Source organism: Delphinapterus leucas, chromosome 6, assembly GCF_059928025.1.
Source record: "Delphinapterus leucas isolate spDelLeu-1000000601 "Yukka" chromosome 6, BTC_Dleu_Yukka2, whole genome shotgun sequence".
Classification (NCBI taxonomy): Eukaryota; Metazoa; Chordata; class Mammalia; order Artiodactyla; family Monodontidae; genus Delphinapterus; species Delphinapterus leucas.
In genome coordinates, this window is record NC_143134.1 from 19684458 (window position 1) to 19712260 (window position 27803).

Sequence of the window (27803 nt, forward strand, 5' to 3'; positions counted from 1 at the left end):
TCCTACAATAGACCCCCTCCTCTGTGAGCCCTGACGCCCTCTGGCAGAACAAATGCTCTGACGGTCATGGCCCCATTGTACCCCATACGTGATAAATAATTACATCGCGTGGTGGCTGTCTCCCGAGTGTAGCGGCCTCAGGACAGCAGGAATATCATCCACTCCTACGTGATCGGCACACTGGCAGTTCCTCTAGGATTTGAGGAACTCAACTATGGAAAACGTGTATGTAGACAGGTAAGGCCTCCTTTCCCCTGAACTCCCAGGCAACACACGGGACATAAAATAACGTACTGACAGAAAGAGTTCTGTGAGAGCTTTAATGGCACAAAATGTTTGTAGCTACAAGTTATACATGGATTGTAAACTGTATATAATGATACAAAGTGCTAACTAAATAGATGAAGAATGCATAATCACTTTGGCTCAGTTAATTCCGATAATTTCAACAACTGGTTCACTTGAAAATTCATCATCTAAGTCTTCAGTTTTTAGAACAGTAGATGTTTTTACTGCAATCAAAGTAACTTGCCACACTTTTCCATGTGCAAGTTTGTGCAGTTTTGCTCTTGATTATATTTACAAATATCTTAAGCCAGTTTTCATCAAACATAAGAAAAATGAAGACTGCCTTTTCGTCCTCCAATTGTAAACAGGTGTAAAGCTTTCTAAACATTAATCTTAAAAATGTCAACTGTTAGTTGTCGAATTCTCCTTTCCAATCACACAATCTGTTTCCATTCAACACAAATCTGGGTAGGAGCATAAACATTTATCCCAGATGTTAGGGTTATCAATAAATACTGCATGATTTCATCTTACGATTAAGTTCTACTGTGATCATGTATTCATGTTTTAAGTAATAGTCCAAAATTTCAGAGCTATTTTAAGAAAAAGGGCAGGACTAAATTTATTTTCAATGTTGGAAAAAACCCACAAATATACCCAAATTCAGCCACACACCTGACAAGATCACTACTGAATTTCAAAAGAGAGTAATGTGTTGCCTGTAAAAAGCTGCTTTTCTTTAAGTATAATTTTACTTTTTCCTCCCATGATACCAACTGTAATACAAATTGTATATTAGAACGGTTTAGCTCTTTAGTTCTCCTAACTTTACCGGCCTTTCCAATTTTATTCAGACTTTTCAAAGTCAGCGGGCCAGCAGATTTACTTTCTTCCCAAAGAAATATGAAGACTTGAAATAAATAGGTTACAGAAGGCAAATCAAGTGTTATCAGATGTGTGAATAAGATAGAAACAAGGAATAATAAAAAAATGTCCAAAATTATTTAGACACCAAAATCTAGAAAGAAAAACAAAGTCAAAGAATTCAGAAGACTATTTGGATATCTCATCTTTCTTAAAGACAGCCAGCTACATTCTTGAAAAAAGAGAGTCAGAAATTAATTTTTTTGTTTAATCTGTATGTTATTTTCCACTATAACACATCAACTTTACAAAACTTCATGTGAGAGACAAAAGACTCAGGTAGTTCCTGCAAACTAGCAAACCTGGTGGTCAGAGTGCTTTTATTCAAGTCAACCTGATGCTCCTTATTTACTGAATAGATTGCTAGCCTTCAAATTAACAATGGTTCTCTAAATATTCAATGCCTATACCATAAACAGTAATTATTTATATATAAAACATATAATAGTATCCTTCAGAATCATGCTGTGTGTTCAGAAAGTCAATAAACCTACTTGAAATGACGGGTAAATCTGTTGCTTTCTAACAATTTGGTCCTAAAGCTTCACATTTGAGAAAGGAACCAAAAAGTATATCATTAGAGGAAGTTGTTGAGTGTTCTGGAACTTCAGGAGTTGAACATAACTGAAAAGATGGCTACAGGAGAAGGAAATGGCTAGCGCCCGCACAATCACAGGAATCGCCTTGGGCAGGTTGTACAGTAAACATGAGAAAGGGAGAGAGCAGAAGAAAACCCATGGCACCTCTTCAGAACTCTGTCAACTGTTCCCACAACCCAAGTCTGGTTTTCAAAGTTGCCCAAGTGCTTGAAATAACTCTGAAACAGTTATCTTCAGAGTTTAAAGGCTTCAGAGTGTAAGTGATGCTTCCTAAAACAAGAAGCCTGTATTTATACCACAAATTGGAACCCACTCCAAAGCCTCTTAGGAAAAAAGAAAAAAAGAAAATAAAAATCAAAGCCATGAAAAATTCACATGCAGCTAATAAACATAAAAATACCAAACACACACAAAGAAGTCCCCAAAGCAATTTCATAGATTTCTAGGCCTGAGACATTCCTTACCAGAAATAAAGATTCTACACCATAGAAAAGACAGCATTATAAGATACTAGTATTAAAATCTGCTGATGTATTCTAGTTCTTCTATTTTATACCTATCATTTATATAGCTTGCCTCCTACAAATTAAAAGGCGCCATTAAGAGGCTTAGACAAAAAGTGGCTCCAAAGCTGGTTTAAAATAAGTTTTTATTGCCCAGGATATTTTTTTTTCTTGTGTCCTATTTTGTTTTTTTCTTTTTTAATAACTATAAATTCAAGCTTAGGGAAGCTTGCCTTTGTCTTGAAAAACAACAACAACAACAACAACAAAGCTTTTATATCATTTGCTAACCTGGTCTTGCTTTAAGAGAAAGAAGGGAGTTATCTTGCAAGAGTAAAATTTATACCATGAATGATGCAGGTCTAAGTCTGGTGGTACCTAAAAGGAGACAACAGCATTGTTGACAAAATTATAATCTGCTGGTGGCATTTGCAGAAAAGAAGCCCTTGCAAATTTCTAAACAACAGTAAACTCTGTTAGGAAATTCTAAAGTGTTTTACAGGCCAAAAAGGGAATGAGGTTAGTAAAATGCCTCAACAGAGTTTGAATAAAATACTGGATTTGAGAGTTACTGGAACTTGGATATGTAAAAATAGGGTGTAGGTTGGGTCATGCTTACAATGGTCTCAAGTTCAAATAAACTACTGTGACAATACACCACTTCACAAGTCACACGCTTTCCCAGGGGCTCTTCTTTTCCCTTAGTAGGTGCTGGCAGAAGGCGTGCTGAGTCGTTTTCCAATGTAGATGCTGCAAGGAAACACAGTATATCATGTTTCATCTGTTTCAACAGCTCTATACCAACTTGCCCACAGGCTGAACTGTACTTACAAATGAGAATTTTCAGCCATTGTACAAGGCTCTAAAGGTCCGTGTGTACAGTTCCCTAACACCCTGAAATCATCACTGACTTACTTAAAGCTAGTCATCAGCCAGCTAAACTGGTTTTATATGATTATGTTTACTCATTGGGCAGGACTGGACATCACGGGGGCAGTGATTGGACAAAGCAAAGCCAGAGAGAACAGATCCCTTCAAAGAGTAAAGCAGAGCTAATCTCCTTTGAGACGGTCCGCTGTGGTGGACAAAAAATTCTACTGATATTTCAGACACAAAATACAGTAATATACCAAATTACAAAGCTGCCAGTGCTTTAAAATGCTCTTACTAACAGTTTAACTCTTAAGGATTAGGGCCTTATATTACTTTCCCATGCCAAGCAAGTGTTTGACCCTTATATAACAGAAGCAGAAGGGAAGTTAAGGAAAAGATGGAACCAGCCCCACACCCCAACGTAATAAAACCAACTTTACTTTTTAGAATCCTTTTGTTTTCTACATTCATCTATAACAACTGTTACACTTACACCAGCAAGAGAAACAGTCTGAAGATTCATAAAAGGAAGAGATCCTCCAAGGTACAAAAGCCAACCAACCTGTTGAGGGCAGATGAACTAGTGTGCAGTCAATGCTGCTGGGGAATGTGAACTCCTACCCCATACAGCATTTTCACACACACCCCGTTTTGCTGCGTGCCATCACTGTGCTCACCCTCACAAAAGCAGATCAGGCACCCAGAAAGGCAGGAGGTGTGTGTGGGAAAGTCACGTATGTTTCCAAGTTCATTACTGTGAAGATCTCTCCCATATGCTGAGCTCCTTAAAGGAAAGATAAGAGATGCGGTACTTCTTCTGCACATTATATACAGAAGAGGACCCACTGGGCATGCTCAAAGAGAAGAGCAGATATGTCTTAAAAATTTTTAACCACAAGTGTTTAACTCCTAAAATATTTCAAAAGTATATTTCCTCAATTGTTCAAATCCAGAAAAAAAGAAGAATTTAAAAGACATCCCTGGAGGAGTCAAGATGGTGGTGTGGGAAGATGCGGAGTTGGAGTCTCCCCCCAACTAGGGCGCCTGCCGGCCGCTGGTGGGGGACTTTGACGCCCAAGGAGACAGGAGAAGCCCAAAGTGAACCGGCGGCTTGCGGGATCTTGGTTCACGACCCTGGGGTCAGGCTGAAGCTCTTGTGGTGGGAGATCCGAGTCCAAACCACTGAACTAACAGAGAACCTCAGACCCCAGGGAATATTCATCCGAGTGAGGTCTCATGGAGTTCCTCATCTCAGCACCAAGACCCAGCTCTACCCAACAGCCTACAAACTCCAGTGTTGGAAGCCTCAGGCCCAACAACCAGTAAGACAGGAACATAATCCCACTCATTAAAAAAAAAGGAAAAAAAATGAGACGGCAAAAAAATATGTCACAGATGAAGGAGCAAGGTAAAAACCTACAAGACCAAATAAATGAAGAGGAAATAGGCAATCTACCTGAAAAAAGAATTCAGAGTAATGATGGTTAAGATCATCCAGAATCTCAGAAATAGAATGGAGGCATGGATTGAGAAAATTCAAGAAATGTTTAACAAAGATCTAGAAGAACTAAAGAACAAACAAACAGAGATGAACAACACAATAACTGAAATGAAAAATACACTAGAAGGAATCAATAACAGAATAACTGAGGCAAAAGAACGAATAAGTGAGCTGGAAGACAAAATGGTGGAAATAACTGCCAAGGAGCAGAATAAAGAAAAAAGAATGAAAAGAATTGAAGACAATCTCAAAGACCTCTGGGGCAACACTAAATGCACCAACGTTTGAATTACAGGGGTCCCAGAAGAAGAAAAGAAAAAGAGAGGGTCTGCAAAAATATTTGAAGAGATTATAGTTGAAAACTTCCCTAACACGGGAAAGGAAATAGTCACCCAAGTCAAGGAAGCACAGAGAATCCCATACAGGATAAACCTAAGGAAAAACACACCAAGACACATATTAATCAAACTAACAAAAATTAAATCCAAAGAAAAAATATTAAAAGCAGCAAGGGAAAAACAAAAAATAACATACAAAGGAATCCCCATAATGTTATCAGCTGATTTTTCAGCAGAAACTCTGCAGGCCAGAAGGGAGTGGCAGGATATACTTAAAGCGATGAAAGAGAAAAACCTACAACCAAGATTACTCTACCCAGCAAGGATCTCATTCAGATTCGATGGAGAAGTCAAAAGCTTTTCAGATAAGCAAAAGCTAAGAGGATTCAGCACCACCAAACCAGCTTTACAACAAATGCTAAAGAAACTTCTCTAAGCAAGAAACACACAAAAAAGAAAAAGACCCACAAAAAGAAACCCAAAGCAATTAAGAAAATGGTAAGAGGAACATACATATCGATAATAACCTTGAATGTAAATGGATTAAATGGCCCAATCAAAAGACACTGGCTGAATGGATACAAAAACAAGGCCCATATATATGCTGTCTACAGGAGACCCACTTCAGACCTAGGGACACATACAGACTGAAAGTGAATGGATGGAAAAAGATATTCCATGCAAATGGAAATCAAAAGAAAGCTGGAGTAGCAACACTCGTATCAGATAAAATAAGACTTTAAAATAAAGACTGTTACAAGAGATAAGGAGGGACACTACATAATGATCAAAGGATCAATCCAAGAAGGTATAACAATTATAAATGTTTATGCACGCAACACAGGAGCACCTCAATACATAAGGCAAATGCTAACAACCATGAAAGGAGAAATTGACAGTAACACAATAATAGTAGGGGACTTTAACACCCCACTTACACCAACGGACAGATCATCCAAGCAGAAAATAAATACGGAAACACAAGCTTTAAATGACACAACAGACCAGACAGATCTAATTGATATTTATAGAACATTCCACCCAAAAGTGGCAGAATACACTTTCTTCTCAAGTGCACATGGAACATTCTCCAGGATAGATCACACCTTGGGTCACTAATCAAGCCTCAGAAAATTTAAGAAAATTGAAATCATATCAAGCATCTTTTCTGACCACAATGCTATGAGACTGGAAATCAATTACAGGAAAAAAACTGTAAAAAAATACAAATACATGGAGGCTAAACAGTGTGCTAGTAAATAACCAAGACATCACTGAAGAAATCAAAGAGAAAATTTAAAAATACATAGAAACAAATGACAATGAAAACACAACGACCCAAAACCTATGGGAAGCAGCAAAAGCAGTTCTAAGAGGGAAGTTTATAGCAATACAATCTCACCTCAAGAAACAAGAAAAATCTCAAATAAACAACCTAACACTACACTTAAAACAACTAGCGAATGAACAAAGAAAACCCGAAGTCTGTAGAAGGAAAGAAATCATAAAGATCAGAGCAGAAATAAACAGAAATGAAGAAAACAATAGCAAAGATCAATAAAACGAAAAGATGGTTCTTTGAGAAGATGAATGAAACTGATAAACCCTTAGCCAAACTCATCAAGAAAAAAAGGCAGAGGATGCAAATCAATAAAATTAGAAATGAAAAATCACAACTGACACTGCAGAAATACAAAGGATGATAAGAGACTACTACAAACAACTCTATGCCAATAAAATGCACAACCACGAAGAAATGGACAAATTCTTGGAAAGGTGCAATTTTCCAAGACTGAACCAGGAAGAATTAGAAAATATGAACAGACCTATCACAAGTAATGACATTGAAACCATAATTAAAAACCTTCCAAGAAACAGAAGTCCAGGATCAGATGGCTTCACAGGCGAATTCTATCAAACATTTAGAGAAGAGCTAACACTGATCCTTCTCAAACTCTGCAGAGGGAGAAACACTCCCAAATTCATTCTACGAAGTGACCATCATCCTGATACCAAAACCAGAAAAAGATATCACAAAAAAAGAAAATTACAGACCAATATCACTGATGAACATAGATGCAAAAATCCTGAACAAAATACTAGCAAACAGAATCCAACAGCACATTAAAAGGATCATACACCATGATCAAGTGGGATTTACCCCAGAAATGCAAGGATTCTTCAGTATATGCAAATCCATCAACATGATACATCACATTAACAAATTAAGGAATAAAAACCACATGATCATCTCAATAGATGCAGAAAAAGCTTTTGACAAAATTCAACACCCATTTATGATAGAAGCTCTTCAGAAAATGGGCATAGAGGGAACCTACCTCAACATAATAAAAGACATATATGACAAACCCACAGCAAGCATCATACTCAATAGTGAAAAACTGAAAGCATTTCCACTAAGATCAGGAACAAGAGAAGGATATCCCTCTCGCCACTCTTATTCAACATAGTTTTGGAAGTCCTAGCCACGGCAATCAAAGAAGAAAAAGAAAAAAAGGAATACAAAATTGGAAAAGAAGAAGTAAAGCTGTCACTGTTTGCTGATGACATGATACTATACATAGAAGATCCTAAAGATGCCACCAGAAAACTACTAGAACTAATCAATGAATTTGGTAAGGTTGCAGAATACAAAATTAATGCACAGAAGTCTCTGGCTTTCCTATACACCAACGACAAAAAATCAGAAAGAGAAATTAAGGAAACACTCCCATTTACCACTGCAACAAGAAGAATAAAATACCTAGGAATAAACCTGCCTAAGGAGGTGAAAGACTTTTACTCAGAAAACTATAAAACACTGATGAAAGAAATCAAAGGTGACATAAACAGATGGAGAAATATACCATGTTCTTGGTTTGGAAGAATCAATATTGTGAAAGTGACTATATTACCCAAAGCAATCTACAGATTCAATGCAATCCCTATCAAACTACCAATGGCATTCTTCACAGAATTAGAACAAAAAAATCTTACAATTCGTATGGAAACACAAAAGACCCCGAACAGCCAAAGCAATCTTGAGAAAGAAAAATGGAGTTGGAGGAATGAGGCTCCCTAACTTCAAACTATACCACAAAGCTACAGTAATCAAGACAGTACGGTACTGGCACAAAAACAGAAATATAGATCAATGGTACAAGATAGAATGCCCAGAGATAAACCCATGCACATATGGGCACCTAATTTACGACAAAGGAAGCAAGAACATACAATGGAGAAAAGACAGCCTCTTCAGTGCTGGGAAAACTGGACAGCTACATGCAAAAGAATGAAATTAGAACCCTACCTAACACCATACACAAAAATAAACTCCAAATGGATTAAAGACCTAAATGTAAGACCAGACACTATAAAACTCTTAAGAGGAAAACACAGGAAAAACACTCTTAGACATAAATCACAACAAGATTTTTTTTGACCCACCTCCTAGAGTAACAGAAATAAAAACAAAAATAAACAAGTGGGACTTACTTAAACTTAAAAGCTTTTGTACAGCAAAGGAAACCATAAACAAGACAAAAAGACAACCCTGAAAATGGGAGAAAATATTTGCAAATGAAACAACAGACAAGGATTAATCTCTAAAATATACAAATAGCTCATGGAGCTCAATATCAAAAAAACAAACAATCTAGTTAAAAAATGGGTGGAAGACCTAAACAGACATTTCACCAAGGAAGACAAACAAATAGCCAAGAGGCACATGAAAAGATGCTCAACATCACTAATTATTAGAGAAATGCAAATCAAAACTACAATGAGGTATCACCTCACGCCAGTCAGAATAGCCACCATCAAAAAATTTACAAACAATAAATGCTGGAGAGGGTGTGGAGAAAAGGGAACCCTCCTGCACTGTTGGTGGGAATGTAAATTGATACAATCACTATGGAAAACAGTATGGAGGTTCCTTAAAAAACTACAAATAGAACTACCATATGACCCAGCAATCTCACTGCTGGACATATACCCTGAGAAAACCATAATTCAAAAAAGTCATGTACCAAAATGTTCATTGCAGCTCTATTTACAATAGCCTGGAGATGGAAACAACCTAAGTGCCCATCATCGGATGAATGGATAAAGAAGATGTGGCACATATATACAATGGAATATTACTCAGCCATAAAAAGAAACGAAATTGAGTTATTTGTAATGAGGTGGATGGACCTGAGAGTCTGAAGAGTGAAGTACATCAAAAAGAGAAAAACAAATACCGTATGCTAACGCATGTATATGGAATGTAAAAAAAAAAGAAAATGTTACTGATGAACCTAGTTGCAGGGCAGAATAAGGAGGTAGACATAGAAAATGCACTTGAGGACATGGGGTGGGAGGGTGAAGCTGGGGCAAAGTGAGAGTAGCACTGACATACATACACTACCGAATGTAAAATAGTTCGCTGGTGGGAAGCAGCAGCACAGCACAGGGAGACAGGATCCGTGCTTTGCGATGACCTAGAGGCGTGGGATAGGGAGGGTGGGATAGGGAGGGTGGGAGGGAGGCTCAAGAGGGAGGGGATATGGGGACATATGTATGCATATGGCTGATGCGCTTTGTTGTACAACCAAAACTAACACAGTACTGTGAAGCAATTATACTCCAATAAAGATCTATTAAAAAAAAAAGAAATCCCTGAAAAATTAATGAATTGCAGGTAAATGTGGGGTCAATTTTAGAAGGAAAGAAAAATGCTGTCAATACCAAGAGAAAACAGTAGTAACCCCAACCAGCTTTCCAGTTGCACTCAAGGACTACTCGATAAGTGGTATATTTTCCCATTTGGGAAAGAGAAATGCTCACATCAACGCCAACTTTATACACTAATGATTAATTTACTTTAAAACTCAGCTTATCTTGAGAAATTTATAAACAACAACAACAAGACCCAAAAAGAAAAATCAAATATAGAAGAGCTCACTTTAAAATGAACATTTAGGGTAGTAAATCATATGAACAACTTATTTTCAAATAAGAAAAAACTCTACTCTTAAAAATACTTATTGGATAGGTATCCCCCGCTTTTCGAAAGTTTGCTTTTCATTACTTTGCTATGTAGGTTAGACCTATGTTAGTACCTGTTTTTGATAACTGAAAGGAATTCGAAGAGGATTTTCACTTTTATAAAAAAAGGCAAAAAGTGAACAGTGTTCAGCGATGGTACTGCAGCGAGCTGTTACAGAGGAAGCGCACTCCGAGCAGTGAGAGCGCCTCCTTCCCAGGAACCACACTCAGCATCTCAGCATCCAGCTCCCATAGCTTTGCACTGCATCTGTGAGCATCTGTGCTTTATCTCGATGTATGTTGTGCATCAGTTAGCAAGATGTGTCCTAAGGTAATTGCTTATTTGCTTTACACCATTTCAGCTTACGGAAGGTTTCACAGACATGCTCTACTTTCAGAGAGCGGGGGAACCCTATACACCAAAGGTGAATCGACTTCAGTAATTCTTGAGTTCATCCCACTTGTGCTGAAACATTAAAAGGACAACAACGCAAACTGCTTTCACGTATATTTCTTACAGCTGGAAATAAAATCTGTGAATAAAATGAATGGAAGAAACTTCAGGCACTGAGCAGTACTTACCCTAGCCCCAAAGCCAAAACATGGGAAAGGAAGAGAGATGGAATGAACACCTTAAGAAATTCTGCAGAGAAAATCCCCCCTTTCTTCATGGCTCCACTTTTTCTCATGCTTAAGGAAACGGAACGTTTAGGGTGTCTGAAGTGGAACTCCCTGGGGGAAGAAACGCAGAGGCAGGTGTCAGAAATGCATTTGCTGAAAATACCTCAGGAATTAGCAGGCCCACACTACATGCACTGTGTCCACTGAAAAGAACCATGTACTGACTTACTTAGGTGGAATGTTTTCAGGTCTACTGGACCAGTCGGACACCCAGTCTACACTTTTCTTCAAAGCATCCACTTCTTTCTCTCCTTCTGCAACTTCTTCTTCTGACTGTAAAGGAGAATTCACATTTTAAAAAAGGAGAAAAAGAAGACTGATCCTTCCTACTACAGAAGACAAATCTAGACAGAAAATATACAAAAATCATAAGCTTGTGCATCAATAATTTTTATGTAAGAAGATGTCATTTTTCCAAAAAGGCTGACAAAATGATCTAAGATCAGAGGATTTAACATCTTAAAAAAAACTTGAGTGAGTTTCACTGTTATGTCTAAACACAGAATACGAACCTGAGATTTGAATTATTCCTCAATTAAAAAAAAAAAAGAATATGAATCTGAAAAAAGTATATTTGGGAATACAGTGTAACTAAAGTGTGGAAAACATTATGATAATCATTGAATCTGGGTGATACGTGTATGAAGGGCCATTGTAATATCTTCTTTACTTTTGTATGCATTCAAAATTTTTCATAATTAAAAACAAAGGGGAACATCAAAAAGTATATGCTAACAAAGTAATGAGAAAATAAATAACTGGGAGTTGGGCTGAGGAAGTAAATAATTTATAATAACTTAAAATAACTAGTATTTATTAAGCATTTATCAAGAGACAAGCATCAGTCTATGCACTTTACATGCATTAACCTTTACCTTACAACAATCCTGTAAAAAAAGGAACTATTACTATTCCATTCTACAGATGAGGAATCCGAGACATAAATTAAGTGACTGCCCAAGTTTCTATATGGGGTAAGTAGCAGGGCCAGTATTCAAACCCAGGCAAATGGTCTCTATAGCCCCTACTCTTAGGCATTAGGTTTTACTCCCTAGAAGGAGATTTTTAGACAAATTGCTATCCAAACATTTTCCAAGGTTTATTCAAAACTACTTAAGCCAGGGCTTCCCTGGTGGCGCAGTGGTTGAGAGTCAGCCTGCTGATGCAGGGGATACGGGTTCGTGCCCCGGTCCGGGAAGATCCCACATGCCACGGAGCGGCTGGGCCTGTGAGCCATGGCCGCTGAGCCTGTGCGTCCGGAGCCTGTGCTCCGCAACAGGAGAGGCCACAACAGTGAGAGGCCCGCGTACCGCAAACAAACAAACAAAACTACTTAAGCCAAAAGTTTTAAGAGTAATTTATTTAATACAGAGTAAGAACTGGACATCTTTCACATCAAATAAATTTAAAAAGTCCTTCTCCTTGCTAATGATAATAACCTAAAGTTTCAGGCTAAGAACAATCAAAATTTCCAATAGCTTCTCTTTCCAGACCACACAGGGATGAGAAATTCCTAAAAAATGACACAGCATTATTTATTCAGTTTTAAGGAATATAATGCTATGATCTCAAACCAAAGGGTCTCAAAGCTAAGAATTATTTTGATTTGTTATTTTGTTTGGATAGAATTCAAACTTTCATTCTTTTTTGTAGGTAGTTATGAAAATTCTCTATGAAACAGCTGCTCCAGGAAGGTAGCTTCAGAGAATCTCTAGATATAGATGGTCCCTTTTGCTATCAAACAGAAAGTAAAATTCCTGTGGATTTTTGCTACTCTGGTACTATCATTCTTATTTAGTTCTGCTGGACTTGGCAAATACCACTGAATGACATAATGTAGCCTTTAGGATTAAGCTTGTTCCACTGAGTATTGAGATTACTCAGAATCATGAGTTGGCTCTCTGGAGTAAATCTGAAAATACCCTAAATCAAAAACGATAAATTGTTACAATTTACTTATAGATCAGCCTGTGCCACACAATACCTCATTCAACACACTGCAGGTCACTTCTGTTCAGTTTCCAACATTGGTCTTAAATGTCGCTTCTAAAACTGCTCAAAGATTCAGGTTTAAATGTGTGAACAAGCTAGTATTTCATACTTTCCAAAAGAATGAAAATATAATAAGATTTTATTCTAATTTTTAAAGATGATGATCTTTGGGCTATTATTAAAAAAAACACACACAAAAACTTCCCAGATCAGTTTAGAATGCTTACCTTAAGAATAAGGATTGTAAGCTCTCCTCATTCACTACTGCCTGGTGCTTCCTTTTATTAATCTTACATTTGCCAGCTTTAGGCTTTAAATTGCCTTCTGATTCTTGGAATTTCAGAATATGGTAAAAATGCACTTAGTCTAATGAAGTAATATTCATGCCTTTATCCAAATCAATAACCCTCGCTCCACACCTACAACTATTCAGACAGAAGAGTCTGATCATTTCAGCCTATTATCATGGGCAGTCCCTTACCTTCTAATCACTTACATTTTCCTTCTCTGGCCCACCTCAAGCTCTCTTAGGTCTCTAAATGTGGATATTAAACTACATAGCACAGAACAGATAAACCACAGTTTTACAGGAGGGAAAAGGAAGACATTTTCAGTTTGTATCATCTTCCAATGACACCCAACCCTGTGCTGGCCTATTTGGTCCCAGAAACACACTGAAAAACGCCTCTGAGAGGCAATCTACCGTCTGTTTTCTGCTACAAAACTGACTCTTGAGGACCATCATCCTAAAAGTCCAATTTGAACAACTTTTTCCTAAATGTATTACACCTTAGGCTTCCTTGTACCACGACTCACCAGACATGTGTTTTAGTTCATTCTCACGACCTTGTGAGCTCTTCTGAAATCAATCCCATTCATCGACTTATTTTAGTAGAACAGGGGCCACAGGCCCAGACAGCCGTGGTTTCAGTCCTGACTCTATCACTTACTTGCTTTTGATCTTAGGTAAGTAACTTAATTAAGACATAGCTTCATTTTTTCCAATTCATTCATGGGCATTATGTCACCTCTTTCACTGGGTTGAGAACATTACAGTGGGAAAAAATTTAAAAAAAAAATTTTGCACCTGGAATGTATCTAGTAAATATCAGCTCCTTTCTTTCCTCCTCTTAAAAAGGCTAAAAATGTCATATATTCCTCATGTAGACAATCTAAAAAATTCAGTAAGAGCAAGTACCATTAAGTCCTTTATTAACTGTTTTTAACTGTTTCCTAACCCTAAGCTTCCTTCTAATTCATGAAAAAAAAATCCACCTTCCCAAACCCTAAAGTAACTAATTTTTGAATTAGCATTTCTTCAATTAAAAACAAGCAATGTAAAAGGCTTTTTGAAAGTTCAAGTATATTATTCCTATTGATTTCTCTCTTACTAAAAGTCTTACTCTAAAGGATATAATGTTTTTCTTATAGGAGTTAGATTGCCTTTTCAAAAACGTAACCGGTTTAAATTGACTGTAGTAGCCTTGCTACTACAAGTTTCTCTACAGTATAAAGTTCATCATAAAATAAATTAGTATTCCGTCCCATAGTGTTTCTAGGTTTCAGAAAACAGCACAAATAAAGCACAGTCAACATAGGGAGAAAGTGTGCAGCTTCCTAAACAGAAAGAATACTGGGTGGAACCAAGGTAACATGCAAAATATTTCCAGTGCAAAGGGAGCCAGAACACTGCACAGTGAGAACTCCGCAAAACAAAGTTTTTGTTAGCATTCATTCAAACATTCACTCAACATATATTCTTCAAGTACCTTAACATGGGAGAAAAAAACAACGCCTCCTGTTCTCAAGAATTTGCATTCTTGGGCTTCCCTGGTGGCTCAGTGGTGAAGAATCTGCCTGCCAATGCAGGGGACACGGGTTCGAGCCCTGGTCCGGGAAGATCCCACATGCCGCGGAGCAACTAAGCCCGTGCGCCACAACTACTGAGCCTGCACTCTAGAGCCTGCAAACCACAACTACTGAGGCCACATGCCACAACTACTGAAGCCCGCATGCCTAGAGCCAGTATGGGCTCCACAACAAGAGAAGCCACTGCAATGAGAAGCCTGCGCACCGCAACGAAGAGTAGCCCCCGCTCGCCACAACTAGAGAAAGCCCAGGCGCAGCAACGAAGACCCAACACAGCCAAAAATAAATAAATAAAATAAATTTATATATAAAAAAAATTTGCACTCTGACATTTGCAGGTGATCTGACACATCAATAAAGTCAAGGGCTGGCTATGAACATTCTAAATCATTAACGACAATTATTTATTTATCCCAAGTTTTATAATAAAAACCTCTGTAAGCTTTCAATACTATATCCATCTATATTTCCAACATGTCAACTCCTTGTGAAACTATATTTAACTTCTTTCCTTAAGGAATCCTGCATAATTTAGGTGAATTTTGTCTCTAGCTTGATTTGATTTCAGACGCAAAAAAGTTTTCACACCTGGTTCTACAACAACCTTCCGTTTCATTTATTCTGTGACCTTAAATAAGACATGTGCCTCAGTTTTCTATTTATAAACTCAAGAAACTAGCCTGGAATATTGGAATGACACATTATAGACAAGAGTTTCCCAATTCTTTTAGGACCCCAAATTCTTAGTTGTAAAGGAGCATGACGACGACCACAGCAGCATAAATTCCAACATCAGAAACTGAATAACTTAAAATGGCTTCAAAGTATTTTTCTGAACTTTTTATTGGAGTATAGTTGATTTAAAATGTTGTGAATGTTGTGTTAGTTTCAGGTGTACAGCAAAATGAATCAGTTATACATAAACATGTATCCACTCTTTTTTAGATTCTTTTCCCATATAGGTCATTGTAGAGTACTGAGAAGACTTCCCTGTGCTCTACAGTAGGTCCTTATTAGTTATCTATTTTATATACAGTTGTGTGTATATCTCAATCCCAATCTCCCGATTTATCCCTTTCCCCCTGGTAACCATAAGTTTGTTTTCTACATCTGTGACTCTATTTCTGTTTTGTAAATAAGTTCATTTATACCATTTTTTTAGATTCCACAAATAAACAATATCATATATTTGTCTTTCTCTGACTTACTTCACTCAGTATGACAATGTTTAGGTTCATCTACATTGCTACAAATGACATTATTTCGTTCTTTTTTATGGCTGAGTAATATTCCATTGTTCAAATGATTTTTTAAAGTCTTCATATTCTTTACTATATTTCAGCAAAACAGACTTAGAGATTTGCATTTTTCCTAATTATCTAATGCAAATCAGAAAAATAAACAAACATACACACACACCTGAGAGCTATGGTCCCTGCTGGTGTGCATTTCCACATCAAACATGATCTGCCCATCTTCTTGTGGGGAAGGGCTAGAAGAGAAAGACACATTTATAGCCATTAGTTTTAATTCTCATTTTGTCAAATAAATTAGCCTCTACTGGAAATTAGAAAATTAAAAGTTATAGTGGTATGTCTTTGAAAAAGCAGCAAATCAGAAAGTATACCATAACCCCATGTAAGAAAAAATGAAATTGAGCACCCTTACTCCCAAATGTTCTAGAATTTTTCAGTGGTGATAAATTCCTTTGCAATGATAAATCTGCAACGGAAATACTACCTAAAGACACAAGACTGTCACATTTTCTTATTTTTACTCTTTTTCCAATAAATGTAAAAATGATCTTCAAATTCAGAAACTCTAGTTTGGGGTTCTTTTTCTCAAAGTTCTTTCATCGTTAAACAATTCACCAGCTATTTTCAAAGTGTGAAAGCAGCTCTTAACGACTCTTTCAAAGGGTCTTTGAGGTTAAAATTGTTTTCATAATACTATCAGGATTTATTTGCCTTTTTCATTCTCATTTTGCCATGAGTGTACAGTGAAAATTTCCAAAGGCTAAATTATGTGTAACAGCATATACACATAGAAAGAATGTAAAAGCAGGTGAGAATCCAGCTGTTTTCTATTAAGCCAGATATTACAGAGATTTGCATAAACGTAAGACAATGCCACTATTCTTACTAATTTTTCTGGTTATGGACAACAGGTAAATTTTGTTTAAAAAAGTTACTTATGTTAACATGTAATAGGCTTCTTGTTGAATGAATGAATACATATCTTTTTAATGTTCTCCGTTTTAATTTCTAATATAGTAAATATCAAAATATATAACCCACATAAACAAAAGATCTTTGGGGTCCCCAATAGTTACTACAAGTGTAAAGGAGTATTGAGCCCAAACAGTTTGAGAACCACTATTTTACTTACTTTTGAAATACTGACTTTGAGATATTTCAGAGTGAATTATATAAACTTATAGCAAGTGATAACCTTTCACAAGTACAAGATATATTCCCAGAACTATAAAAATGTACAGATACATTTTTAGACAAAGATACATGGTCACAAGCTGTACTTGATACAAGAGATGAATACAATGTGCTAAGTGCTATTCTTACCTTTATCAATGATTCCTTGTGTAACCACAGTGAGTCACTAGATCTTTCAGTACACACCCCACCTCCCCAAATGTAAACTCAAGTGGGCATGAAGGATGCTCCAGGCTTAACTTGCTCAAAGGAATAGATATTAACTATCAACGCTGTCAAGAGCATGTGTCCAATGGTAATATACAGAGATGCTGGTGAGACTGACTGGAAAGTAAGTAAGATCACCAGTCTCTGACGATTATAACTGATGTAGGAGATTCTGAAGTGGGGGAAGGAAAAGTGAAAAACTGGTTCCACACCAAACCACCATATTATTGTATTTAGAAAATTTTTGTCTTGAACGAGAAATCTCAGGCTATAGCACAGGAACCAAGTAGAACGAGGGACTCTGGTTGTCCTCAGTATACTGTTATTATGCTCATAACACCGTTGGATTCACAGCCAGAGGTCAAGTTAAGGACCAGCCTTACAGAACCATGACCAGGTCAAGGCAGCAGAATGACCAAGTCAAAAAGCCAAGAGAAGCACAGCTCTGCTTTACACTCTTCTTACCACTGGCACCAAGCTCACTTAGACAAATACTCAACATTTCACTGGTAGACTGATCCATTTGGGATGCATTATTATCCTGGCTCATGTTAGGATCAGCTGGGGAGCTTTTAAAATTTTCTCATGTTGGGCTTCCCTGGTGGCACAGTGGTTGAGAATCTGCCTGCTAATGCAGGGCACACGGATTTGAGCCCTGGTCTGGGAGGATCCCACATGCCGCAGAGCAACTAGGCCCGTGAGCCACAACTACTGAGCCTGCGCGTCTGGAGCCTGTGCTCCGCAACGAGAGGCCGTGACAGTGAGAGGCCCGCGCACCACGATGAAGAGTGGCCCCCGCTTGCCGCAACTAGAGAAAGCCCTAGCACAGAAACGAAGACTCAACACAGCAAAAATAAATAAATAAACCCTCCTACCCCAACATCTTCTTTAAAAAAAAAAAAAAAAATTTTTCTCATGTCTCGACAACAGAACGAGATTCTCTAGGGATGGGGTCTGTGTACTGGTATTTTTAAAAGCTCCCTGTGGGAATATAGTGTGTAGGTTGGAAACTCCTACAATAGGTTGGAAACTCCTACAATAGGCTGGAGCACAAAGCAAAACACATGGGGGGTCTCTTCTAACAACCACCACAGTGACAAAAATATACTGACGGAATAATTTAAAAATTTTTAAATATGTATGAAAATATACATAAATTAGCTTGGGGACGAATAGCCAACAATCCTAAAACATTTCCGCTTACAAGAAGCACTGCTTAACAACCTCAAATCTAGAGATGCTGGCAATTCAGATGACATGAACTGTGAAGACATTCTTAAATGTTCAAGTGTTAGGTATCCCAGGAGAGCATGACTGAGCTAGAGTTCCAAGCCTCCCTTGAGACGTGACCAGTGACCCAGAGCCTGAAGATGTGTAAGCGGAGAACAGGAAAGTGTCCCAGGGCACCCGTCACATCTCCATTTACATGTTCAGAAACCTAACTGAAACGTGATCACGGGAAGATGAATTCGTGTTCGACCACAAGTATAACTGCAACCAGAAATGACATAAGATGACCAGAAGGCCGGGCAGGTGATCTTATCTCTGCTCAATGACAGCACCAAGTGAACGGCAGGTTAAGGGACTCACCAGTACTTGAACATGTAATAAAAGGCTTATCAACAAGCCCATAAGCAGCAGAAAACTTCAGAAAACCCACCCGTGGGTCTCATAACATAAATGTAACATAATATAAACGTGATTCTCAAAAAACAGACTAATGTCGTAGCTCCCAGAATTGGTGGCAAGCTGCTCAGAGAAGAGCCATCTGCTCTGCTTCTGCTCATGACAAGAGCCATCCCGGCTCTTCAGAAGCACAGGGACACGTGAGTGATGTGACTGGGAGGTGGGTGTGCCAGAGAGCCGTCAGACCAGTCCTCTGCAGCCTTGGTGACAACGGTGGATCGTAAGTCATGCAGGTACTTCGAACATGATTTAACTCTTGATTCTCCTTTTCTACTTTTTCTGATAAGAAATAATATGTACCACACACACAATTTTTACCAAGTATAAAAATTTGGAAGAAGAAAAATGGCCATCATTCCATCCCCTAGAGATAATCACTGTTTACATTTTTAGATGTCCCCTTAGTCTATTTCCTGTGTATCTGCATTTTCTATATGGCCAATAACAGTGAACTCTTAATTAGCCAGAAGATCATCCAGTACCCCAGAATGCTAATACTATGGCTGTCACTGGTCTAAGAATGTTCAATATACCACTATGTCATGTAATACCTAGTCCCTCTGGAAAAAGAGAAGCTTGTACTGAAATATAAACTAACAACTCAGTTTCACTCTCCTCATACGTGTCTGTATTCTTAACTCTTTCACCACATGCAGTCCTTAATTGAAGAATGTCTCCCCAAGCCAAATATAGAAAATCGAGGTCTGAAACAAAACTTCCTCTGAGCTCTAAGGAAACGCAATGGCCGCCTTCAAAATTAACTATCTTTACAGACCTTAGTTGGTGCTTCCACCGTGCAAATACTGCTATACAACAAGCTGAATCAACTTGTAGCTCCTGCAACTCAAACATTTCCTGAATGTCTACTGTATACCAGCATCATGACTGTCAAGGGTACAGAGGAGATGAAACAGGATCCCTGCCTTTTAAAGCCTCACAATCTAGAAGGGAGGACAGAGATTACAGAGGTAACTGTATTTGAGGCAGAAAGAGAGCTGTGAAAGGACAAAGGAAAATGGGAGAAAGTTAGATTAATTCTGTAAATAAACATTTATACCGCTGACTTTTAAACTAGTAAACGTCTGAAAACGACACAATCTAAGGAAACTGATTTAATCTGAGGAAACAGTGGGCACTCCTGTCCTTGTCAATTGGCTCTCTGATTTAAATACACATGCTGCAAGAAATCGGGAGTTGTAAATTTTGTCAAATGAAGATGTAAGCGATTTATTTTTTCTAGTGGGAAGTAACCTTGCAACCCTTCCATTTCCAGAATTCCACCAAAACGTGGATCTCACTCACCTGTCGCAGTGAGAACTGCCTCTTGAACTGCTCTGTCCGGATTCATGTTGTGCATCCAAAAGAATCTTCTCCATGTCTCCGTTGTGGATAGAGGATGAGGAGGGTACGTGCTCTAGACCCCCATTTTTCCCATTGCCATTATCATTGCCATTGCTATTCATGGGGAGCTCCACCCAGGAACCTGTTGGACAAGTCAGATAGCTGCAGTTAACCACAGAACAGGAGTCTCTCGTGTGCACACAGCATGTGAATATGGTGAATTCAGATAAGAATTCTGGCTCGCCTCAAAGCAAATGCCAAAGTATTCTGAAGAAAATAAACAAGGAGCAATAAAAGTCTGAAAAGCTATATAGTTCTGTTCCTGAAGGAGCTCGTGCAATCAACTGATTTAGAAGAAGCTGCACCTCTAAAATGAGTATCTTAGAAGATGTGTCTTTCAGCCAGTTTTCTCTCTGGTTAAAACTTAATTTACATACAATAAATACTTTACTGAAAAATTTTAGGTTGCTTTTCAAAAAACAAACAGCTACTTTATTACCAGACAGGGTACTTACGTTTAATATTTTAATTACATATATATTTTTTCCACAGTCTACCTCAGCTATTTAGTTGTGACCTCTCCACCTGTATTTAGAAATGTCGTAAAGGTCATCTAAGTATGTTAACAACTGTGCCTTAATTAGCACAAACAATTGAGACGTTCCTGGAGAGGGAACTTAAATCCAATCAACATTTCAATTTGTGTGCAAGTCTGGAGCATAAAATGAATGCAGCTGGCTCTTAACTAAATCAGGTGAGAATGCTTAAAAACCCTAAAAAAAAGCTTTATCCCTATCCCACACATTAGCTTCTTCCCTTCCTTTATGCCTCACTCTTTCTACTTCTCCTTTCTCTATGCACTAAACATACCTTGCAAGCTGGCCTTTTCTCTCTTCTCTCCCACAAGTTCACACTTTCTAGGGTTTTCATGAAGCCTCGTTGGTTTGGGGCAGAAAACCAGGCATCTGCTACGGGCAACACTGACGTTGCCTCAGGCAAACAGTCAAAGAGGGTGGAGCCACAGGAAAGGATGGGGCCCTGGTAATTTGGACTGGTCTTGAAAATACTGGCTCCATGAGTTTGCTGACTACATGAAGGTCCTTTAATTCTAATAAGCATTGACAACAGTAGCCAATAAAACAACTTCATAACAAAAAGAGAGTGGTCTATTTTTTTTTCTAATTTCCATTCCTTACAACAAATTTTGTTTTAGAAAACATAACCAAGCAGGTTGGTGGAACCATTTCTCTAAACTCCAAGCAGAAGTGTTAGAGAGAGTTCTGTGGCAGAACAGTCTTCCATCCGTAAATCAGAGTAACAGGCCCAAACCCTAAAATGCACTCTAAATGAGATTACCGCTAATCCAGACCCAGAAGTGAACTCAAAATCACCCGTCTACAAAGGAAAAGCTCAAAGGTAGCCCTGGTTGGAAATCTGACTCTCCCACTTACTATGACTTTCTGAGCTTCAGTTTCCTCATTTGTAAAACAGAGATGATTACATAGTACCTTCCCCCCAGGGTTGCTGTGACGATTAAATAGAGTAACACAGGTAAAATGCCTAGTAAACAGGAGATACTCATCAATACACTAGTTAAAAGAGTTGATATTTGTAATGTACCTAGAACAGCGTTTGCTCCATAGAAGTGAAGTTACCCTTTCCCTCCTTCCCCTCCAAGGTGGTCCCAGTGGCTGTCAGAGTCCCATCATCACCCCCCCATTCTTTGGGACTGTACTGCCAAACAATACAACTCCACGACATCTCCACGGTCTCATTCTGTCCACACACAAAAATGGACACAGGCTAGGCAGTACTCAAAATGGATGAAGAAATTCAACTAGCAAAGCTAATAAGATAGATCTAACACTGAAGGTCATTTAACTAAATACTTGCGGGGTGCCTCTGGAATGCATAAGAAATATACCACGAGCACCCCTAAATTTAGAGCTCTACAAAATATTTTAACTGAAAAGAGCGACAGAGAGAGAGGTATATGATGAACAAACTGTTTTTTTCCTACTCCCACTCTTTCCAGGACTGTCCAATTTATTCTATACCAATGGGACCAGTTCTTGTACAGAAGCCCATTGCGGAAAAAATAAAAGGCTGGAGGTGCTCTGGCAGAAGCAGAACTAAGGAACCGGGAGTTCTAGATGGGTCTCCGTGTAAGCCAGTCTTCTCTAAAATACAATTAACATTCACTTGAAGCAGCTGATCAGAGAGAAAAAAGGCTGTAACAATACCAGGTTTTCAAAACCTTGCTTTTTTGAAGGACTTCCAAACCCATATCTAAATTCTACCTTCTACATTAAATATATGTAAGTAATCATAATGTAGGAACTTGAGGAGACTCACCCAGAAAAGCTTAGTGAAAAGGACCTGTAATTGCCTTAACACTGTAACATAACTGAAGGCACCTCTACTTAAGGCAGACAATACCTATCGGGCATGTATTAGCATAGTGGCTCAGACCACAGACTGAAGCCAGACTCTCCTTCTACCTTCTATCACGTCCAGTTGTCCCAGACTCCCCTTCTATCACATCAGATTGTCACAGCCTAGACAGGTCACTTAACCTCTCTGTATTCCAGTAACCTCTCTGTGTTCCAGTTTTCTCATCTGTAAAATAGGGATAATAACTGTGTCTACCTGAAGGTGATCAAAAGGTACAAACTTCCAGTCAGGAGAGAAATAATTCCTGGGGATGTAATTTACAGCATGGTGACTACAGTTAATAACTGTATTGTATATTTGAAAGAAAACAGAGTAGATCTTAGAAGTTCTCATCATAAGAAAAAAATTTTTTCGTAACTCTGTGTGGTGATGAATGTTAACTAGACTTACTGTGGTGGTCATTTCAAAATGAATGAATAAATAAATAAAATCATTATTTTGTACACCTGAAACTAATGTTATATGTCACACCTCAATTTAAAAAAAACACACACCGAATGGTTGCCTGCACATAGTGGAAAAAAAACACAAAACACCACATCTACCTCATAGGGCTGTTGGGAGGATGACAGGAATAAAACACAACGAAAAGTTCCGAGTACATAACAAGTGCTACGTGTTAGTTACTATTATAATTATACTCAGTATCTTTTAAAAACATTTCTTACTACAAAATTAATGCATTCCTTGAAAATGTAAACATCAGTATGTGAAGGAAAAAAATTGATACCTCTTCTCCCAACCTCTCATTCCTACTCCTAAAGGAAACTGCTTTTAACAGTTTCATATGCAGACTTCCAGAGAATACTTTTGTGTTTTGCTTTTGTTATTACAAATAAAAACAATGGAATTGTACTGTATATATTTTTCTGTAAATAGTGTTTCTTACCTAACAACTCGTTGATGTCTTTCAATGTCAATATATATTGCCTTACTTTATTCTTTGGAACTGCACTGCATCCCATCATAAAGATATACCATGCTTTAACCATTATCCAAATGGCAACGGTTAATCATCACCCAAATGATTGCTTCTAATATTTTGTTATTACAACCAGGACTTCCATGAACATTCTGCTGGGTAATCTGGCAATACCCATTAAAAGCCTTAAAATGGTAGATTTCCTTTAACTCTTAATTCTGTTCCAGTAATATCATCTACGGAAATAATCAGTTCTGCAGAGAAAGTCAGGACATAGATATCCATTAAATGTTTACATACTTAAAGCAATTATACTCCAGTAAAGAATTTAAAAAAATTTAGATCTGAAAAAAAAATGTGTATATACTAGCTTTATCTTTTGAGTAAAGTGGAAAAAAATCAAACTTATCTTTCTCAATAGTTGAACTGCACATACCTTTTTCTCATCTCCTAGTTCATTCCTGATTTATAGCCTCAGAATTTCTTGACGTTCTAACACTACCAATCCTCACAAAGTCCCTTTTTACTTGGAAAGGAAATAAGACATGAGGACTGTGCTGTCCAAGCAATACAATGCAGGAAAAAAATCTCAGAGTGAATTCCCTTCCTAATATTTAAGCTTTAAAATTAAAAACTGGAGGCTCCATTATATTAAAAGACTACTTACAAACTAACAATCGTTCTCTTAAGCCAGGTGGTACATATACACACTACAGGAGCTATTTTCTAGTTTAATTCTGAGAACTGCTAAGAGGATTCAGAGATGCACGCTTCTACATTCTGTAATACAGTTCTTCGTGAAGGCTGGTCCAATAATTGTGATTTGCATTCATGACTGTATGCTGTATTTACTCTTAATAATTTTATAATCACCAGTTTAATCCTCTTGCAAGGACAGTGAGGGAATGGGGGAAGGGAGAAAAGGAAAAAGTATTTCTCATTCTTTCCCCAACTTTTCAATTCCATGTGTAATTCATTGTAACCGGGGCTAACACATTTCACCATGTCTTATTTTCTTTCCTCAAAACATGTATTTTATTTCAAGTACCTGATGCTGGAATCCAGACTGAGAACATTCACTAACATTTTTCTAAAAAAAAAAACAGTATTATAAGGCATTGGAGTTTCACGTGTCATAGCCTTAAAAGCCTTCTTGCCATAACTGAGGAAGCAAGTACATCATAGCTGTAGATATTTAAAAAGATAAAAAAGGCTGTACTAAAAAAAAAAGAAAAAGAAAAAAAAAGGCTGCACTTCCTACGTGAAACAATAACAAGAATTTTATTACTACCATAATTTTCCTATTACCTACTGAATTTTATGACATAAATGTCCAATATTCTTAAGTAACTTGATAGTTTTCTCTAGAATAAAACTATCAACTGGAAAATATCCTTTTAACTTTGGAAGTAGTTCAGATATTTGTCCACTAATTTGTAATGAAAGCAAACAGTCCCCATACAAGGATAAACTTAAAAAAAAAATCAGAGAACGGTTTCATTATTCCAAATATTTCAATAATTTTCTATTAAAACTTTGACCCCTGAACTAAAGATAAAATCCCAAGCCAGAGATAATCTGTACAATGAGTTCATCTCCTGTTTTTCAGAGTTGTGCAACTTTATGCAACAAACAACTTCAACTTATCAGCAATTTGGATAGTATTAGATGCCCGAATAAGTTGTTTTGCTCAGTGCCCAAATATCACTTGAAGGAATCAATAAGACTTGTTTTGTTCAGTCCAGTGTTGTATAATGAGCTAAAAAAGAGTAAAAGGCGAAAGGAGTGTAATGAAACATGGCACTTATCTGAAAGCTTTTCAGTAACATTTAAAAGCAGCTCACCCTAGCTCAAATAAAATACTTTCTACCTAGCAGATTTCCCAAAGCAACATTTTGATATCACACACAGGCTGAGCATTCTTGCACTTCTGTAAGAGCTAATACAAACGTAGCAGTACCTGATTGGCCAAGGACATCAAAAACCTCAGAGGTCTATCAGGACACGGAGGAAAACCATCACACAGAGCTCAACCCCATTTTTCTGTTACATGGTCAAAGGAAAAGAAAAATTCCTTTGCTTTCTGTAAAGTCGGGTACACATACTAACCAAACAGCCAACTTGTAAGTATCATAGAAAACTGGAATACAATTAAGAAACAGTACATTAAAAAGAGATCGATAGGCAGGTCACCTCTATACATTAGGTGGCATACACTGAGAGAATAAGAAACACACATAATCAGGGGATTGTGGGCCAATGAAAAGAAGTGTCCTGAAAGCAACACTAGTCGGGTGAAAGTAAAACCTCAGCTCTAGGACCTAGCCTGCCATGAACTTGGACAACACACTTCACACTAGACCTGTTTGTTTTTTCTATTGAAGTAGAGTTAACTTACAATGTTGTGCTAATTCCTGCTGTAGAGCAAAGTGACTCAGTTATACACATATACCCATTCTTTTTTTCTGTATCTTTTCCATTATGGTTTATCCCAGGAGATTGGATATAGTTCCCTGTGCTATACAGTAGAACCTTGTTTTTTATCCATTCTAAATAGACCTGTTTCTCTACCAGTAAATAAAAGTGGACAATTATCGCTAAAGTTTCTTCCCGTTCTAAAATCACATGGTTCTAAATACAGGTAATTAATTTTAAAATGCATATTAATATGTGAAGCAAAGAACACTAAAACACACAGAAATTAATCTTAATTTACTGTGGGAAATAATATCTAAATCTTACATTCTAGAACATAAGACACTTAAAAGTTTTTAAAAGTCAACATTTAAAGAATCACCTAATCAAAAGGTGGAGCAAAAAGAATAAGCAATGAAAACATCTTGTGAGGACAGGAACTCTCTTCCCTAAAATAATTGTTAGGCCACGCTGGAACACCTCCCTCTGATGAAAGATCTTAGAGTGCCTTTAAATGTCATTTAAGCATCCAACTGATTTTTAAACGACTTCATCTGGCCATACACTAACTGTCCCAACTACCTCTTTCAAAAGGTATATTACAGGAAGGTTAAGGCAAGAACCTTTCCAAGGCTTCCAGCGAGCTTTAAAGACAACAGGGAATCACCTTAGAACAAGATGTCTAAGCACCAGAATGTTAGCAAAAGCAACTGTAGTTGGTCGTAATTCGATACTGCCATTAACTTTCAACCGCCCCAGTGTACCAATGTATTTTTAATCCCGTTTCTGAAAATTCATTGCCCCAGACTCCGTGATCTGTGCAATCTTGGATGGTTCAAGAAGCTGTTCGTAAGTAGGTTTACAGGACACACAACCCCAATGTTAAAAAAAAAAAAAAAAATTACTTGAGCAACTCTGAAATATCTTTAAAAAAAAGTAGTATAGCCTCCTCACACCCACACCCCGTCACGTGATACAAGTAACCACTAAATTACCAAATAATTCTCCTGGCCAGCTCGTGCTAACAAAGGAACGCAACCAGAGGTCTCACATTTTGAGCCCTGGGGGATGGCCGACCCAGTGATGTGGGGTCAGCCGGGCTTGGCCCAAGGCCTGCCGCACACCTGACCTCCCGCCCGTCCCTCGCCCGCCCCCTCCTCTCAGTCCGCCGCCCGCGTCCATCCCCTGGCGTCCCCGCCGCACGTCCCCATCCCTGCCCACGTCCACTTGGCGGCCCGCTCCGCCCACCCTCCCTCCCCGCGCCCCAAGGCCCGCCCCTCCACGCCCCGATTGGCTCCGCTCAGGGGACCACCACAGGTGGGATCCGCTCGACGCCCTCGTCTTCCCACCCACCTACCCTTCCCAACGGCGAACCCAAGCAGCCCCCCGCCCAAGACCCCAGGAAGGAGCTGAGCCAGGTCTGGAGGAAGACAGGAGCAACTCCTCCTGACAGGTGACGGGAGCTGTCAGTCATCCGCACATCCTAGGCCTTGACCAATGGGCTGCCTTCTCCTCCCGCTCCCCGAGCGGAGCTGGCGGCAGCGGCCCGAGCAGCTCCTCCTCCCCCATCCCCTTTACCGAGCCCGCCGGCCCAGTACTCACTGTTGAGGCCGGCTGGTGGGGGAAGAGACTGTTCACCTTCCTCACAGTTGTTGTTGTTGTTGTTCGGGGGCGGCGGCTGCTCTACTAAGTGAGACGACATTGTCGGGCGGCTGGAAGAGGTGCGACCGCA

At 38.4% G+C, this 27803-nt stretch overlaps 1 protein-coding gene across 2 annotated transcripts; it reads right to left on the reverse strand.

Moving 5' to 3' along the window:
• Nucleotides 1–306: 306 nt before the first annotated feature.
• On the reverse strand, nt 307–27780 carry BNIP3L (BCL2 interacting protein 3 like). 2 transcript variants are annotated; one of them, XM_022595027.2, is made up of 6 exons: nt 27674–27780; nt 20242–20422; nt 16016–16088; nt 10905–11008; nt 10637–10786; nt 307–3064 (listed from the first exon to the last, which is right to left on the reverse strand). In XM_022595027.2, the coding sequence occupies exons 1-6, from the start codon at nt 27771–27773 to the stop codon at nt 3016–3018; spliced, it is 657 nt and encodes a 218-aa protein (XP_022450735.1). In that variant the 5' UTR covers nt 27774–27780; the 3' UTR covers nt 307–3015. The 2 variants fall into 2 exon arrangements, with proteins under 2 accessions (XP_022450735.1, XP_022450736.1); XM_022595028.2 differs by lacking the exon at nt 27674–27780 and adding an exon at nt 21151–25991.
• Nucleotides 27781–27803: the final 23 nt, after the last annotated feature.

Coding starts and splice junctions, on each gene's coding strand:
- BNIP3L (XM_022595027.2), bottom strand. CDS start 27,773: ATGTCGTCTCACTTAGTAGAGCAGCCGCCGCCCCCGAACAACAACAAC. Junction 20,423..27,673: donor CCCACCAGCCGGCCTCAACA/GTGAGTACTGGG, acceptor CTTGTCCAACAG/GTTCCTGGGTGGAGCTCCCC. Junction 10,787..10,904: donor CCTGAAAACATTCCACCTAA/GTAAGTCAGTAC, acceptor TTCTTCCCCCAG/GGAGTTCCACTTCAGACACC.